The sequence below is a fragment of the Epinephelus fuscoguttatus genome, linkage group LG21 (assembly GCF_011397635.1).
Source record: "Epinephelus fuscoguttatus linkage group LG21, E.fuscoguttatus.final_Chr_v1".
In the NCBI taxonomy this organism is placed as follows: Eukaryota; Metazoa; Chordata; class Actinopteri; order Perciformes; family Serranidae; genus Epinephelus; species Epinephelus fuscoguttatus.
Genome location: NC_064772.1, coordinates 6,574,180 through 6,590,206, shown reverse-complemented (window position 1 = coordinate 6,590,206; position 16,027 = coordinate 6,574,180). Strand labels below are relative to the sequence as shown.

General features: G+C 40.6%; 1 protein-coding gene across 16 annotated transcripts in view; it reads left to right on the top strand.

Moving 5' to 3' along the window:
• The window catches only part of nebl (nebulette), a 186,106-nt gene that overhangs the window by 143,657 nt on the left and 26,422 nt on the right, over positions 1-16,027 (top strand). For 11 of the 16 annotated variants that reach the window (XM_049566096.1, XM_049566094.1, XM_049566093.1 and 8 more), the window contains 10 exons: positions 108-218; positions 330-440; positions 842-952; positions 4,692-4,802; positions 4,999-5,109; positions 5,222-5,329; positions 6,063-6,173; positions 8,156-8,266; positions 13,064-13,174; positions 15,184-15,285. The exons of 2 other annotated variants lie outside the window; for them this stretch is intronic. In XM_049566096.1, the coding sequence (XP_049422053.1) occupies positions 108-218; positions 330-440; positions 842-952; positions 4,692-4,802; positions 4,999-5,109; positions 5,222-5,329; positions 6,063-6,173; positions 8,156-8,266; positions 13,064-13,174; positions 15,184-15,285 (1,098 nt within the window). The remainder of the gene's footprint in view (positions 1-107; positions 219-329; positions 441-841; positions 953-4,691; positions 4,803-4,998; positions 5,110-5,221; positions 5,330-6,062; positions 6,174-8,155; positions 8,267-13,063; positions 13,175-15,183; positions 15,286-16,027) is intronic. 3 more of the 16 variants (XM_049566102.1, XM_049566101.1, XM_049566097.1) reach the window with 3 other exon arrangements.

Here is a 16,027-nt window from a genome sequence, read left to right as displayed (position 1 = left end):
TTTTGAGAGATAACACGTGATTGATTCTGACATCACAGGGGGTGTTACTGTTTTTTTTTTTGTTTTTTTTTTGTTTTTTTTGTTCCACCTGATGCTGTTCTCTTCAGAACAAGTACAAGCAGAGCGGGAAAAAGTCCATGTCGTCCAGCTTGTATGCTCAGCTGCCGCAAACGGCTGAGACGCAGCTCGCCGCCAAGATGTCCGACCTGCAGAGCGTGGTGAGGAACACAAACATTTACACACATCTGCAACAACAGGTAGCTACACAAGAGGATATATTCCTTGTAATATGTTTTATATCTGACTGAGTATGACGTCTCTCTGTCCAGAGTAAATACAAAGAGGACGGGATCAGAAGTCTTTCTCAAAGCTTCTACTCTCAGCTTCCAGAAACAGCTGAGACTCAGTTGGCTAAAACTGTCTCTGAGCTGCAGAGCGAGGTTTGTTTCTCTGTCTTTTCACTGGATTCAAGCTCAGGACCTTCCTGCTGTGAGCCACCACTTGAAATACTTTAACTGTCAAATTAAGAAAAATTAAGGTAATCAGTCAGGGTCTTTTTACATTAATAACTCATTATCAACCCTGTAAACTGCAGAAAAAAGTCAGGATAGAAAATTCCAGACTGGAAATGTCTCCCCGTAGTGTTTTATTGATGCTTGAATGTGGAGCAAAAACAACACATCGAGCAAATCACCTTTTTTTCTTCACCTGAAGACCAACAAACTCAGTAACATGATTTCACAGCAGCAGCAGTGGCTAACACCTGCTCGCTTATATTTCTCAACTAAAATTGAGTAGCGTGGTGGGAACAGCAGCTAACAGCTGATGTTTTCTGCTTCAGGCCAAATACAAGAAGGCGAACAGGAAGGAGGCGAGCAGCTGTCTGTACCACCAGCTACCTGAAACTCTGGAGACGCTACACGCTAAAGAGGCGACTGAGCTGCAGAGTCAGGTACACAAACACTCACACGCACTGTAGAGACGTGTAAGTAAATACACAGTTTAGTAAACAGAGCATGAAGAGGCTCAGTGGTGGTTTGAGTCAGTCCAAGACTTATTTTATACTGTACTCTATAAAGGAGCCTGAAGTTCTTCTTTCCTATGAGATTACATTTTGCAATCGTGTATATGAACATGAAAAAGTTACAGCACAAAGGGGGAATAATCTATGAATTTTTTTTTTTTTTTTTAAAGATATTTTTTAGGGCATTTTTTGCCTTTAATTGATAGGACAGTGAAGTGTGAAATGGGTAGAGAGAGAGGGAGAGGGAGAGGCATGCAGCAAAGGGCCACAGGCTGGAGTCGAACCCGGGCCGCTGCAGCAACAGCCTTGTACATGGGGCGCCTGCTCTACCACTAAGCCATTGACGCCCCGGAATAATCTATGAATTGAAATGAATTGAAACAGTCATTATTGTTTCAGTGTCTTTTACGAGATGACTTCTTATCATTTTAATGTAAGAAAAAGTCCTGTATTGCCCAAATCATGCTTTTAGACAGTAGTGGTGCATGAATGCAAAGCTGTCCAGCTTCATTGTTACAGGCAAATTCACAAAGAATGTAATGCTGCCGCTGACAGCACCATGAATTGTTCATCACCTGCGACCACTATCTGTCCCGTCTCAGGGTCCAATTCACTAAAGATATTGTGATTATGATACCACAGCACAGACACACCCATGGAGTTTTTCAGGTGAGTGCAGTTTGCCCTTTTTGCATCTGATTGCAGTTATACATGTGGCAATGTATAAATGTTGCCATTGCACTGTGAACACAGCAGGTGGAACAAAGACAGATACATAAAGTCAGCCATGAGCTACAGGTCCTGCCTGACGAGGTGCAGAGCCATCCCTCAAAACTGCAGAGGGGAACTGTATTTGGGATTTAACGTCCCAGACTGTCAGTGCTGTTGGTGTTTTCAAACGCAAACCCTCAGCCTGTAAGAGAGGATGACAAGACTTGAAGCAGTGGACAAAAGAATTTATATCATTCAGTCCCTCACACTAGGAACTTGGGCGTGACACCTCTTACAATACTCCCCTATTACCACCAGCACTCTGAAGAGGTTAATTCTTTCACTGTAACTGTGTTTGGCTCTCAGCACTGCTCTTTGTGAATTGGACTTTTTTTTTGGCGAGGCTCATTTGTGCAGCAAGGGGTCAACTTTGCACTGAAATTTGCATGCTTAAATTAGCTTCACTCAGGCAGAACCAGGTTGGTTGGTACTCAACAGCACAGTATATCATGCATCCCCATAAATGTGATCCATTGGCACATGCCATTACCTCAGGGTAGGACACCTCCCAGCAGGGGCAATTCTAGGATCAGAGGTTTAGGGGTGCTGAGCACCCAGAGAGCTGCCCGGCCAGATAAATTTCACTGTTTTGTACGTTTTAACTCAATTTCATTCCCACATTTGTGGAAAAAAAGCACAACACTTTTTGGGAAAGTCTGTGACTAAACCATCAAATCTGATAAAGGTTATTTAAATGCTGAGCCACAGCAAAAGAGGAATGGATTGGAATCATAAAAGAAACATATCATAACCCTAATAAGACAACTCATTTTCATACAGCAGCTCCTCAACATACACATAAACAGTATGTATGTTTCTGGAGTAAACCAGCCCCCTATAGTGAGTACCAAAAATACCAAAAATGGACCTTGGACTTATTTTTTGGACTTTTATTTGAAATGCAATGCACAACATGTAACATTAACACATTAACAGTAACTGACTTTTTCAGTGTTTGTCTCTGCCTTTTCCCTTCTTGTCTGTATTATATAATACAAATACATAAATAAGAATACACTTCAAAAAAAATAAAAGTGCTTGAAATCTACAAAATAATAATAATAAATACACACAGTATAGGAGTTATAATGTTAATGGGCATCCAGTCAGTTAGCTACTGTAGTCAGTAGCACCTTGGCTTTAATATTAACACATGCACATGACACAACAGCTAGCTTCTCATTCCAATTCAAACAGAGGACAGTGGTACTGACCACCTGTAACGTTTCCTAGCTAGAAGAAACGTCAGCTAACTCCTACCTAACAACATAAACAGTGACCTACGATTAAATGCAGCAAAAAAGAGGACTGGTAATGATAATAATGTGTTGGTATTGAGTGGTAGAAGTTAAGAAATGTGCCACATATCCTGGTTTAAGCCACGTACTTACACCACTACTGCATATCACCCACTCTGGAAGGCAGCACATTGCTCTGTGCAGATAGAGCGCTCAGAGCCCGAGTCGGGCAAAGGTGGGAGGGATGGGGTGGATCAAACCATTTTTGAGGCAAGGGGCTGCTGCTGTATTTTTGTTGTTAAAATATTACGTTTCAACCAAGTACTGTATGGTTTTGACACTTTTCTAGTTGTTAAAAAAGGACATACAGTAAAAAACAAAATTAAAAAAAAATCTCTCAAATTCTAGGGGTTCTGGGATTCAATTTAGGGGTGCTTCAGCACCCCCCAAAATGGTCTAGAAACGCCTATGCCTCCCAGACATGGAACTCTCACCACAGCCAGAGGCTCCTTGGTTAAACTCCACTTAACACTGGTCAGCATACGGCTCCTGTTTCCACACCACATGATTTCACTGACCAGCATAAAACTACACCGGGATTTACCCGCAGCGATAACGTGCTTTACTCGCCCCACATGATACACCAGCCCAACATGGAGGGGACAAAGGAGACTGATAAACAACCATGGCCCGCCAGTAGTTGCCCTTTATCACCTAATCACTGTCAGTCCACCAGATACAGATCCGGCCGGACCAACTCCCCCACAGCATCAGTTCCGCTTGGCTAGAGTATGAATTTGCACAGAAGCACCAAGACCATGTAGGGGTGCCTTTCACCATTTGTGTGGCTTTTTAGTTTTAGTCCCATTTTAGTCATTTTTATCCTTTATAGTTTTCGTCTGGTTTTAATCGATGAAAATTTTGAACGTTTTAGTCAACCTTTAGTCTTTTTTTTTTTCTTGAAACTAATTGAGTTAGGCTAATTCATGTATCAGACATTAGACTCAAGGTGACAAGTTGTATAAAGATTTCATTGTGATATTTTATTATCTACAACTACAAATAATTTCTGCACACTTACAAACTGTCATTTCTCCAGCAGTTTTTGACAGGTTTATGGGGTGATTTACGAGCACACATTTACTGATCATTATTTGAAAAGCTCAATATCTCTCTATTTATGGTCTGAAAAACTTTGACACCACAGATAACTCATCTGAAACAACTAGGACTTGTGCCCAGGTTCATTGTTAACACTGATTTATCGATCTCACTGTAAACTTTCATCTTTGTCAGAGAAAACTCTCTCACTGAGTTCAGACTGTTTCCTGACAGCACAGCTATACCCACAGATAACTGAGCCTCCTACTCCCTGTCAAACAGCATCAACCCATAAACCTTCCAGAGACAACCCAGACCTGAGTGGAGTCATCAGATGTGAACTCCACAAATCCATTCAACACCTCCACCATCCACAGTCAGTCACACACAACTTTTTACTGCTGAATTACAGCTTATAACTCACACATTTAGGGTTCAGTTTCTTGGCCACATTGTTGGGTGGAGAAGCCAGGGATTGAGCTGCCTGCTCTGCCTCCTAAGCCACAGTGTTGTTAGCCTGGTGTCAGTCTAGTATCTGTCCTTTGTGTCCTTTCCAGGTGAAGTATAAGGAGGACGGTAAAAAGGAGCTGAGCACTAACCTGTACTCTGTACTGCCTGAGACAGAAGAGATGAAGTTTGCTAAAGCCATCATGGAGCTTCAGAGTGAGGTGGGTGGGCATTTACTAGACCACAGCTGTGGTTCATGCTTTCTGGTGCATGCTGTAGAGGACGGGTTGAATTTAGTCCTAAAAAAAGTGTCCTCTGGACTATTGCACTAGGAATTAACAGTATGAAACATACTTGTCGACTTTTTTCTGGATTGTTCATTCACCCTCCTATCTTGGTGTGTGTGTTTGTGAGCAGAATAAATACAAGCAGAAAGGCAGGCAGGAAATCAGTAGCAGTGTCTTCCACCAGATGCCGGAGACTAAAGAGATGGAGTTTGTTAAGCAGATCTCTGAACTTCAGAGTGAGGTGAGACAGTGTGTTTGTATGTCAAAGTAAAGATATTGTTTCTGACAGTATGTTCTCTGACAATAAAAAATACATTTATATTTTGTTTGTGTGTGTTGTGTTGCTCTATAAGACAAAGTACAAGAAGGACAAAGAGGATCTGCCTAACGCTTTGTTCTCTCTGCTGCCTGAAACTCTGGAGACTCAGTTTGTTAAAGAGATGGCTGAAACACACAGCGAGGTGGGAAACACTTACTCTGCGTGTTAGTGTGAATATTTTGGTTTCTCTGAAACAGCCAGTTTATGCTTTCAGTTTGATTACAACATTACAGATTAATAATTTATCTGCACTGGTGGACCAGTTTTAGTGAGATTTCATCCAACTCACAGCATGTGGTGGGAATCCAGACACTGCAGTTCTCTTTAGGCTCTTGCTTTGTTAGTCATGCATCAGTAAGATTTGACTTTATCCATTCACCTTTTCTATATATAACATTTAAATTGTTAATATTAACTGTTATTTTACAAGGTACCTGCAGGTCATTTAAGTCTTAAAATGTGTGATAATTTGACGGACCTTTAGGTCTTAAATTTGAATTTCAACATTAAAATTTACTCAGATTTGTACTGGACAGTTAGCAGTATATTATTATATAATCATATCAAACAGTTTTATGTCATCAGTAAAGAAGTTTATACTCTATTTAAACTGTCAATCTTGATCCCCAGCTACACTTTATATTATCTTCTAATGATCCTGATCGCAGAAGAGACTGAATACATTTCTGTCTGTTGTACTTGTACTACTACCTGCAACAGTGCACTTGAAGCAGGAAAAAGAATATGTCCCTTTAACATGTTGATGTTGATAAAGAATCTGTTGTGTTGCTCATGCCTGTGCAGTGTGGTGTGCAGGACTGTATACTGTGTCACTTTGCAGTTGTTAATCTGATTTTGTTGTTTTCTGTTTGCAGAGTAAATACAAGGAGGCTGGTAAGAAAGAGCTGGTTAACTCTCTATACTCTCTGCTGCCTGAGACCAAAGATACTCAGCATGCCAAGGAGCAAACTCAGCTGCACAGTGAGGTACAAAACAAGCTGCAGTCACTCTCTGTGAACACTTTGAAACATTTGATATTTATGCATGAGATTCTGTTTAATCTGGATCATATGGGAAACACAGTATCAGATGCTGTTTTTGGGTTGTATTTGGGCTGTTAACCAAAAAGAAACCATACTCCATGTATTAAAGGTCCAGTGTAAAGGGTTTAGTGGCAGATGAAATGAAATATTAATACCTTTTCTCTATAATGTAAAACCACCTGAAAATAAGATTGTTGCGTTGTTGTTACCTTAAAATGAGCCCATTATATCTACATATGGAGTGGATCCTTCTCAGCAGAGTCTGCCATGTTGTTTCTATAGTAGCCTAGAATGGACAAATAAAACACTGGCTGTAGATAGGGCTATGTGTGCTTTCACATCAGCCACTATAGTTCCCCTCCACGCTTGTCACACAGGAGAAGTTTCAGTCGGTTGCAATCTGTAACCTAACTGCTAGATGCCACTTAGTCCTGCACCAGTGATACGCAGCGTAGAGCCTGGAGGCCAGATTTGGCCTACTGAGCATTGTCTAATTCACAATGAAAATTAAATTGATTCACACTGGGAATTAATATGTAACTGTGGTGCGAGAGTGCATAAAACGTGTCAAAATAGAGCTTGTTTTGCAAAAAGAGAAGTTTCAGGGGGGGATCCCCCAAACCCCACGAGAGATGTTTGGACTAAGTCCTGAATATTCTCAAATCCAAGAAACACCCCTGGCTGCTGCCACTGATTCTGCCTCCTGGCAAAGCTGAGTGAGGATCAGAGTTAAATCAGGAGAGACTTGTTTTTATGGTAAAAAGAATGTTTATTTAACATGTGTGCATAAGAATGAAAAATGCAAAAGTCTTTGGCGATTAGACTCCGTACAGACGGTATGATTTAAGGAGGGTGATGAATCCATAGTCGAATTGTTTTCGGAGATATCTCTAAAGGTTTCCTAATCGTCCACTCTTGTTTTAGTAGAATTTCCTTCATTTCAGCTGAGTTTTAAGGGATAGAACAACAATGTGAATATGCAGCCCACATATCAGAAGAAAATGTTTCTGCAAACCACAAATATTTTACATTTGCATGTTTCATTCGAATCTTATCAGCCTTTCTTACATTAATATGGTACATATGTAGACCACTGTTAGAGACCAACAAACAACAAAAGCATTTGTGTTTTACTAAGACAACGCTGTGTTTCCAGCCACAATTGTGCCCCCAAAACCAGGTATTTTAATCCACGCCAAGATCTTTTCTAACCATAACCAAGTAGTTTTTGTGCATAAAGCTAACCACACATTAATTACCACACATTATCAGCTACATAATAACATGCAAATGTAAGCTATCCGTGGTTTGCCGGACCATACAATGGCAATATTTTCTTGTGTTGACTGGATTGGAATACATTACATGCACACAGTAGGGAACCAGTGCATAGTGTGTGCTGTACAGCTAATGAGAAAATAATTTGAACAGAGAAGCGGATAGTCAGGAAGTAAAGCCTTATAGGAAATGTGGTCCATATTACAGTGACACTAAACCCCTGGCATCAGAAAAAGTATGCCATTTCGTCATGTTCAATACACCAAAGTATCTTGTTATGGATGCATCCAAACAACTCTGCTCTCCCAAATAATGGTTCCAGTATGCCACCAATGTGTCAATGTTAAGTACCAGCCCAAAAACAGTATGTCATTTAAAAACCTGTTCTTCATTCATACACCAACATCCTTTTAGACTGGACACATTGTTTAATGGGGATCTGTCAGCTGATACCTGATCCACCAACCCAGAAATCAAACTGATAAAATGAAATTGAAAAATGATATTGATATAATAATATTCAAATCTGATTATTGTGAATTTAAATAACCAGTATGTTGTGTTGCTTTCTTAATAGAGTTGGATTTGAGTCATAATTTGATGGTTTTGATATTTTGCACTGTAAAATATTTTGTGTTGTGTTGCAGAAAGCATACAGGGAGGAGGGCAAGAAGGAAGCCGGCTGCAGTCTGTACGCCCAGATGCCCCAAACCATCGAGACTGTCTTCGCCAAAGAGCTGACCAAAACACAGAGTGATGTGAGTCAGTGGCCTTCACAGTGAGATGTCATCAGAGCCAGAAATCTAGTATTTACAAACAATTTAATTGCTTCAAACTATAGCAAATAAAAGTAGATATTTACAGTTATTTACAGCAAGTTACAAATCTTTCTCATGTACCACCATTAGAAAAAAAAATATCTCTGAGCAGTTTGCCATTGTTACTGTTGTTTGCATGAAAGTTGCAGTAAGTAAAGAGCAGCCTTTTGGGGTATTTATGTGGCATTTTGTAAATGTGGGTAATTAAGAGTGAATATCTTTAGACAGGTTGGATTATAATCCACCCTCAAACTAAAAGATGAGCGCTCAGAGAGCAGCAGGTGAGGAGAGATGATGGTTTCTGACTAGAGAGCAAATGAAGGTATTTAAACAACAACGTCCCAAGATGCTCGCTGTTAAACAAACACACACACAGAGGGAGTTGTGTGTTAGTATCATTTTGTCTGCTGAGGCGTGAACACAGAGAGCAGCTATGTTGTGCTCCACCGCCTGAGGACACAGACACTGACCTACTGCCGACACACACACACACACACACACACACACACACACACACATACACAGAGTCAAGGCAAACAGCAGTGGCAGGTTGAAGCTCATAAACTGGGGTAGACACATGTTTCACAGGATTGCTGTTAAAAACTGACAAAATACCACAGATATAAGCAAGTCAGCTTTTGCCTTAAACTCTCATGACATGAGCTTTATGATGCTGCTGTTGTCTGGCCATTCAAAAAAGATGTCAAAAACTACACATAAAATGAGATGGAGCCAGAACAGTGACAGTATCATTGTGCATGCCATCCTCTATTTGCTTCTCCAGAAATCAAAAGAATGAAGGACATCATGTTTTTAGAATGATGGATTTACCGAGACACCATTAAAAAATGTGTTCTTTGTAATAAACTTGACTGTCCATACTTTTTACTATGAAACATTGAATTAAAAAACCTATACAGAGAACCTCAGTAGCTCACCTGGTAGAGCGCATACCTTAAGGCATACTTTTACGGCAGCAGGCTCTTTGCTGCGTACGTAGCTCTTTGAGCACCTTTAATTTCCCAAACTCTCACCAAAAAGGATTTACAACAGAGTATCTGCAGGTCTTTAAAAAGTAAATTAGACCTTAGCATTAATTAAATAGTCTTAAATTTGAATTTGTGAGGGCTTAATAGCCACAAACATTTTAACTAATTTCATTTATTCATCTTTTTGTCAAGAGGAGGTCTTGTGTGTGAAAGTTTCTGATGTTGCAAATTTTTTACACTATTTATTTATGAGCATTTTTTACATTCAATACAACAGACAAAATCTTTAAACCTACTGGCCCTAATACTGTCATTTCACTTTATACTTGCATTTACCTGTTGGAAAAATGTAGATTAACTCAATCTGATAACCATATTCCTAAGTAAAATCTACCTCTATATGGAACCACATAAGTGCTGCTTGCCTCTATAATCAGTCTTAAATTTTGTTAAAAATTGTCTTGAAAAGGTCCTGAAAAGTCTTACATTTAAGTGTCTGTCCTGGTTCCCTTAAACAAAATGTCCACAAGTATCAAAGACCAGATTTTTTTTTATCAATATTTGCTTCAGGTGACCCGCACTGTGTCCAACGGCTGAAAGAATCTGTGTAATGAGTCTTTTGAACAGGACATTTATTTCATTACTTACCAAAAAGTGCATGAAATATATTCAAACTAAGATTTAGACCTGATGATATGAAGCAGATTAAGGCTCCAGTTTGTTTGTATTAGTCAACATTTTATGACCAGCAGAGTGTTGGAAATTTAAAATTGTGTGACACAAATGGGACCAAAACACAACTTTATTGTTTTAAACATGGCCAAAGATCATAAAATCCAAACTGATCTGATCACACTGACTGGTTAAATATGGATGAAAATCAAATCTGTTCTGATGAGTTCACTGTTTTCTTCATAGTTTTGTTTTATTGAATCTCCAGTACAAAAATATATAAAAATACCAACCAGAATCTGAAGAATGCTGTTTGATGTTAACCATAGAGCGGCTGCAGAGGTGTTAAAGTCACATGACAGTGTATCTGTATTCTGATAAACAGTGTTTGTGTTTAACAGCTTGGACTGTATGCTTCACAGATGATGTTTAGTGTTTGCTGTCAGTCGTCCCAGACAGCAGGAAATCAAAGCTCAGGGTAAAAAACTGGGGCATAGGCCCGATGCTTTCTGGTTTCAAGGCTGTTGACCGAGCAATGTGACGCTAACTGGAGCGTATAACGTTCACTACCTAGACAACAGCAGCCCAGGCTGTCTGCAAAACCCACATACAATAAAACTGATCTCAGACCCAGCAGGAGGAATATTATTTTTTATGTATCATCTTTATTTTGCTTATTATCTGTGTATCTAACTGCAGGACCTTACAGTCAGTCTTTTAAATATCAAAACCGTGACACAGTTTTAAAACCATTATTTCAGACATCTGGAAATGATTTATTTTAGAATGTGTGCCTCCTTGGTTTATTGTGTGTTGTTTGTAATTGAAAGCACAGTCACTGACAATTTGTAGCTCCTCGTCCCAGATGGGTTTTATATAGGGTGACCATATTTTGATTTCCAAAAAAGAGGACACTCGGCCGGCCACAACATAGCCTAATTAAATGATACTCGCAGTTTACTCAAAGATGCCTTATCATTTTAATATATTTAAAATTTATATGTATGGATAGAAAATTCAGTTATATTACAAAATAATATCTCTCAAAGACAGAAATTCAGATAGGCCCCAATAGGGGACACATACACACACTAGAGTGTGGCGATCCGAGCCCGAAGGGACCCGACAGGTCGGCTGGGTTTGGTCAAAAATGTAGCTATAAATTGTATTCGGGCTCGGGTCGGATTCGGTCAGCTTTCAGTGAAAATGTAGTGTAAAAATAAATAAAATCCTATTGTCTGTCCTGTTTATTGCTTGGGCACTGTTATTTACGTGACAACACCTGAACATAACACACACAGACACACATTGGCTGTTGGTTTCTATCTCTCTCCTCACTGGAAGCCTCGGACCTCCAGCCGCCCGCCTCCGCCTTGATTAAACGCTGAAAATAAAATAAAAGAGGGAGACAGGTTTTTCCTATTTTATCTTATTTTGTTTAATTTCTCCCTCTCCTCTCGCTGGAAGCGTCGGACCTCCCGCCTCCCGCTCCCGTCTCACACACGGAGGTCTCCCTCTCCGCAGCTGAGCACCCACAGCGCACGCCCGGCCTGTTAAATAGCCTGTAACCACTGTGTGACACAAACTCAGTGCTTTGGTCGTTAAATAATGTCGGGCTCGGTTCGGGTTCGGACAGAAATATGCTGCCCGTGCCGCACTCTAACACACACACACAAACACACGGAAAAGCGGATATTATCATCAGTTTATAAAAACTCCCCGGACGCCCCGGACGCCCCGGACGGGACGTGAAAAGTGGACATGTCTGGGCAAAAGAGGACGTTTGGTCAGCCTAAATATCAAAGATGTTTTTAAATGCCTAAATAGGCCCGTTTCCACTGAAGAAGTTCCTGGTACTATTTGGGGGGTAGGAACTACTACAGGAACGTCTTCTCGCTCGGCCCTCTCAACCTCCGTGTCTCCACTGAGAGAACGGAGTGGGAGGAAGGTTCCTGTAAAGTTACGGGCTCTGAATGTTACGTAATCCTTGCGTGACCATTTTGACCGGGGCGATGTAGGGACGCTGTTAGCCGATAGCGGTGTCTGTAATAACTCACTAAATGGCCCGTGAAAAAAAAAAAAAAAAAAATTCCAGCAGATGTCTTAGTTACAACATGATTGAGCTAACTGGAGTAGTTTCATGTCGTATCCGACAACGGGAGGCTTTTAACAGATGACGTCCTGATGTTAGCTTTGCTGCTGCTGTTAGCTGATGCTTTCAGACATCGTGACTTCCCATAACTGAATAAATACCACACATATCAACACAAAACTGCTTTGCTAGCTCAATCATGTTGTAACTAAGATATCTGCTGGAAAAATATTTTTTTCACGGACCATTATTGAGGTTTTTTTACATGGAGGCAGAAGCTATATGAACGAGCTAACCCTCGTCTGCTGAGTTTTAAAAATGCCAGCTATTTTATTGCTTTCTGTTGACGTCACATCCCTCCTTGAGTATATCCAATCAGCACCCAGTAAACCCCAAGCCCCAGCCAGGAGTCTTTCGGGGCCGTTCTGAGTACCTACTCCGAGGCAGGGACTTGTTTAGCCCCTGTAAAAGTTCCGGAACTCTGTCCTTCGGGGGTGGTTCCTGCGGTGGAGACACGCACCAACGGCCCCGGCCCCGTAAAATTACCCGAAGTTCCTGCGGTGGAAACGGGCCTAATGTTACCCACTGAAGGTCCACCAGAGGAAACTTTACAAGCAACCAAAAAAAAAAAAAAAAGAACAAATGATAACCAGTCAGTTGATTTTGAAACCCGATCATGAAATCTAAACTAAAGACATCAGGTTTGTTGTACAGGCCTGTTAGTCTTCACTCAGTTTATTATTCATTACTGCGTCGCGCTGTGCATCTCTCTTTTTCACAGTTGGAAGTTGTTTGGATTATTTTTAGACAAAGAACAAGTGTGTTTTCACTTGTTATTCAGCACCAGGCTGAATTACTCATCAGATGTCCTACAGTCCATCAAGCTACTTTCTTTCTGTCTTTAACTGCCTCCTTTTCTTTCTCCTTCATTCCTCCTCTGTCCTTCTTGCCTCCCTTCTCTCCCTTCTCTCCGTCCATCTGTAGAAGTTCTATAAGGAGAAGTATAACCGTGAGAAAGGGAAGTCCAGCTACAGCAACATGAAAACACTGCCAGAGGTGGAGCATGCCATGGAGGTCAACAAGAACCAGAGCGATGTAAATATGTACACATATTTGTACTACACTTGTTAGTGTAATCTCACAGAAAAACAAGCAGTTATGTAACAGTGTGTTCTGTGATTGTGTGGGCAGCAACCAGCACCAGCTCATCCGTGAGGAGTTCAGTGTTCACACACAAGACATTTATTGTTTTTTGACTTTGTCTTTTATTGTCAGCAGACGTGTAAATAACGGGTGCATTTATCCAAAGTGCATGACGTGTATGACATGTAACTAAATTGGCTCGGCCTAATCTGAGATTATCAGTCAGTGGCCTTTTAGCCATCCCAGGAGTCTAAGTTTAGGACCAGGGGTCACTGACTGAAACTTTGTATTCAGCTGTTTTGACATTTAAGAAGAACCAACATGGACAGGCAGGTTTCCAGAATATCAAGCACATTAACGATGCAATAAATAGCCACAAAACCACTATTCAATGCAACTATTTGCAATCAGCACATAAATGTATCTCTATATCGACTGTCCCGTCACATCTGATGTCAGATCAAAGGGGATTGGCACCGTTTGGCACGTTTGGCACGTGTAATGGAAACCCAACATGATTCACATCCCTCTCAGCCAACCACAAACAGCCACAGCATCAGATAGGGAGTATATATTCAGCATCTGTCATCTTAGAAAATAGTGATGGGAATTCCGGCTCTTTTTAGAGAGCCGGTTCTTTTGGCTCAGCTCATTAAAAAGAGCCGGCTCTTTTGGTTTCCAAGTGGCTCCTCAGATTTTTGTTGCTTAAATTGATTCATTACCAACAATAATATAAAATTATGTGTAAAATAAATTACTAATGTAAAAAAAAAAATACATTGCATCAAATGTTTACTATTTATATGGCATTATATACTCTAGAGAGTGCTACAAAAATAAATTATAAAGTACAAAAAAAACTTTTAACTATTTTAAACTTTTAGATTTTTACTACACTTAACTATCTTAAACTTGTAACTATTTACAGTGAAACAACATAGAGAAGTTTACAGAATCACACAACAGAATATAACTAAAACTGCAGCAGCAGTTGCAGTAGACACTCTAGCACCTTCACTAAGAGCAGGTTTGCTTGCTTCCAATTGCACTGATGGATGAACAGTTCTCATGTGCCCGTGCAGATTGTTTGGATATGAGATTTTAATCTTGCAGACTCTCTGTCAGTGTAATTGAAATGATTCCAAATTTTACTGCTTTTCCTGCTGTATTCATTTTCTTAACCTTTTTTTACCTTTCCAGCATGTTGTCTCTCTCTGTAGCGCTCCCAATCAGGAGCCGGCTCCCATCGTTCACTTCAAAGAGCCGGCTCTGTGAGCCGTTTCCTTCGTGACCGACACATTACTATTAGAAAAGTCAAAAGAAAAGAAACAGTGAGAGACTACAAGAGAGAAAGAGAAATTGAGTAAACTCTCCTAACGCCTCCGCGCGGCGCATTTAAGGGTGAGGAGAGGGGCTCATTTAATTGGTGTGATGTGAATCGGCTGTGTAAAACCCACTCCACGCCTTCTCTCCTCCCTCTTTCCGACTTGCGCCGGTAGGAGGGACAGAGGTGGGAAAGAGGAGTAGCTGCGCCAGGCGCACAGTGTGCCAAACTTGAAAAATCCGCCTGGCCACACCCAGCTGGTGAAGCACAGGTGCGCGCCTCCGCCTCGCCCGATCTGCGAAACTAGAGGCCATACAATCATACTTCTTTTTGCAACCAGTGGAGCGGCCCCCTGCTGGCCATTAGAAAGAATGCAGGTTTAACACACCTGTGCATTGGCTTTATTTTTCATACCAAGAGACCACTTTTTTATACACTCTGTGATGTGGACATACTTTTAGTTCCTGACACTGATACGTCCAAGGAAATCAGCTGATGTCCTTTTGTGAATATTTGTCATATAACCCACAGTTGCCTCTCTTTTTATCTGTTTTTTCATGTAGTTCCTAGCCACTGTGTGTTAAGCCTGTCCTGTTTAATGTGTTTTCTGTTTCATGACTGTCTCTGCTGGTCTCAGGTCAGCTACAGAAAAGGCAAAGAGGAGCTCCATCACTATAGCTCAGCGGCAGACAGACCTGACATCGTCAGTGCCACGAACGCTGCTAAACTGGCCAGCGACGTGAGTCTGTGTGTGTGTGTGTGTGTGTGAATATGTAACTACGTCCTATCCAACATTAACTTCCATGACAACAACCGTCCCATTTACCAGCTGGATTCTGAGCGGAGCCGCTGATTAATTATAGAAAACGTTCTGCTGTTAACACTCAAGTGTTGTTATGTAAGAGTGTCCTGCAAGGTGTGCGTGTGCATTTGTGTGTGTGTGTGCCTATAATCTTGCTTAAAGCTTTTAAGATAGTAGAATGTGTGTCCAGTTTTGTCTGTTTTTAATTATTTGTGAGAGTGTGTGTGTTCTTAAATGCATTTTAGTGTTTGTGCATCCTTTAATCATCAGTATGAGTGCGCGTTTGTGTGTGTGTGTGTGTGTGTGTGTGTGTTATATGTTAGCAAATGCGCTGTTTAGGGATGTGTATGATTAGTTGACTGGTCAATGAAATGTTGCTACACTCACAAGTCAACATCAAAAATAAAAGTCACTCAAAGTTATTAATAAAATTATTAGAATTTTATTAATGTACACCTTTAAATTTCGTACTGACAAAACCTGTACTGAAATGTCATCTTTCTTGTCAAATGTTGCCTTATTAAAAAAAAAAGCATCCGTTAATGCTAACAGCACCAAAATGCGAGATTGTTGTCATGTTTTGTATTAAACTTTGTGAGGTTTGTACTGAAATGCATGGTGTAAAGTGCCACACATTTTAGCAACATTTGAAATACAGCAACACTTGTTCAACCTTATA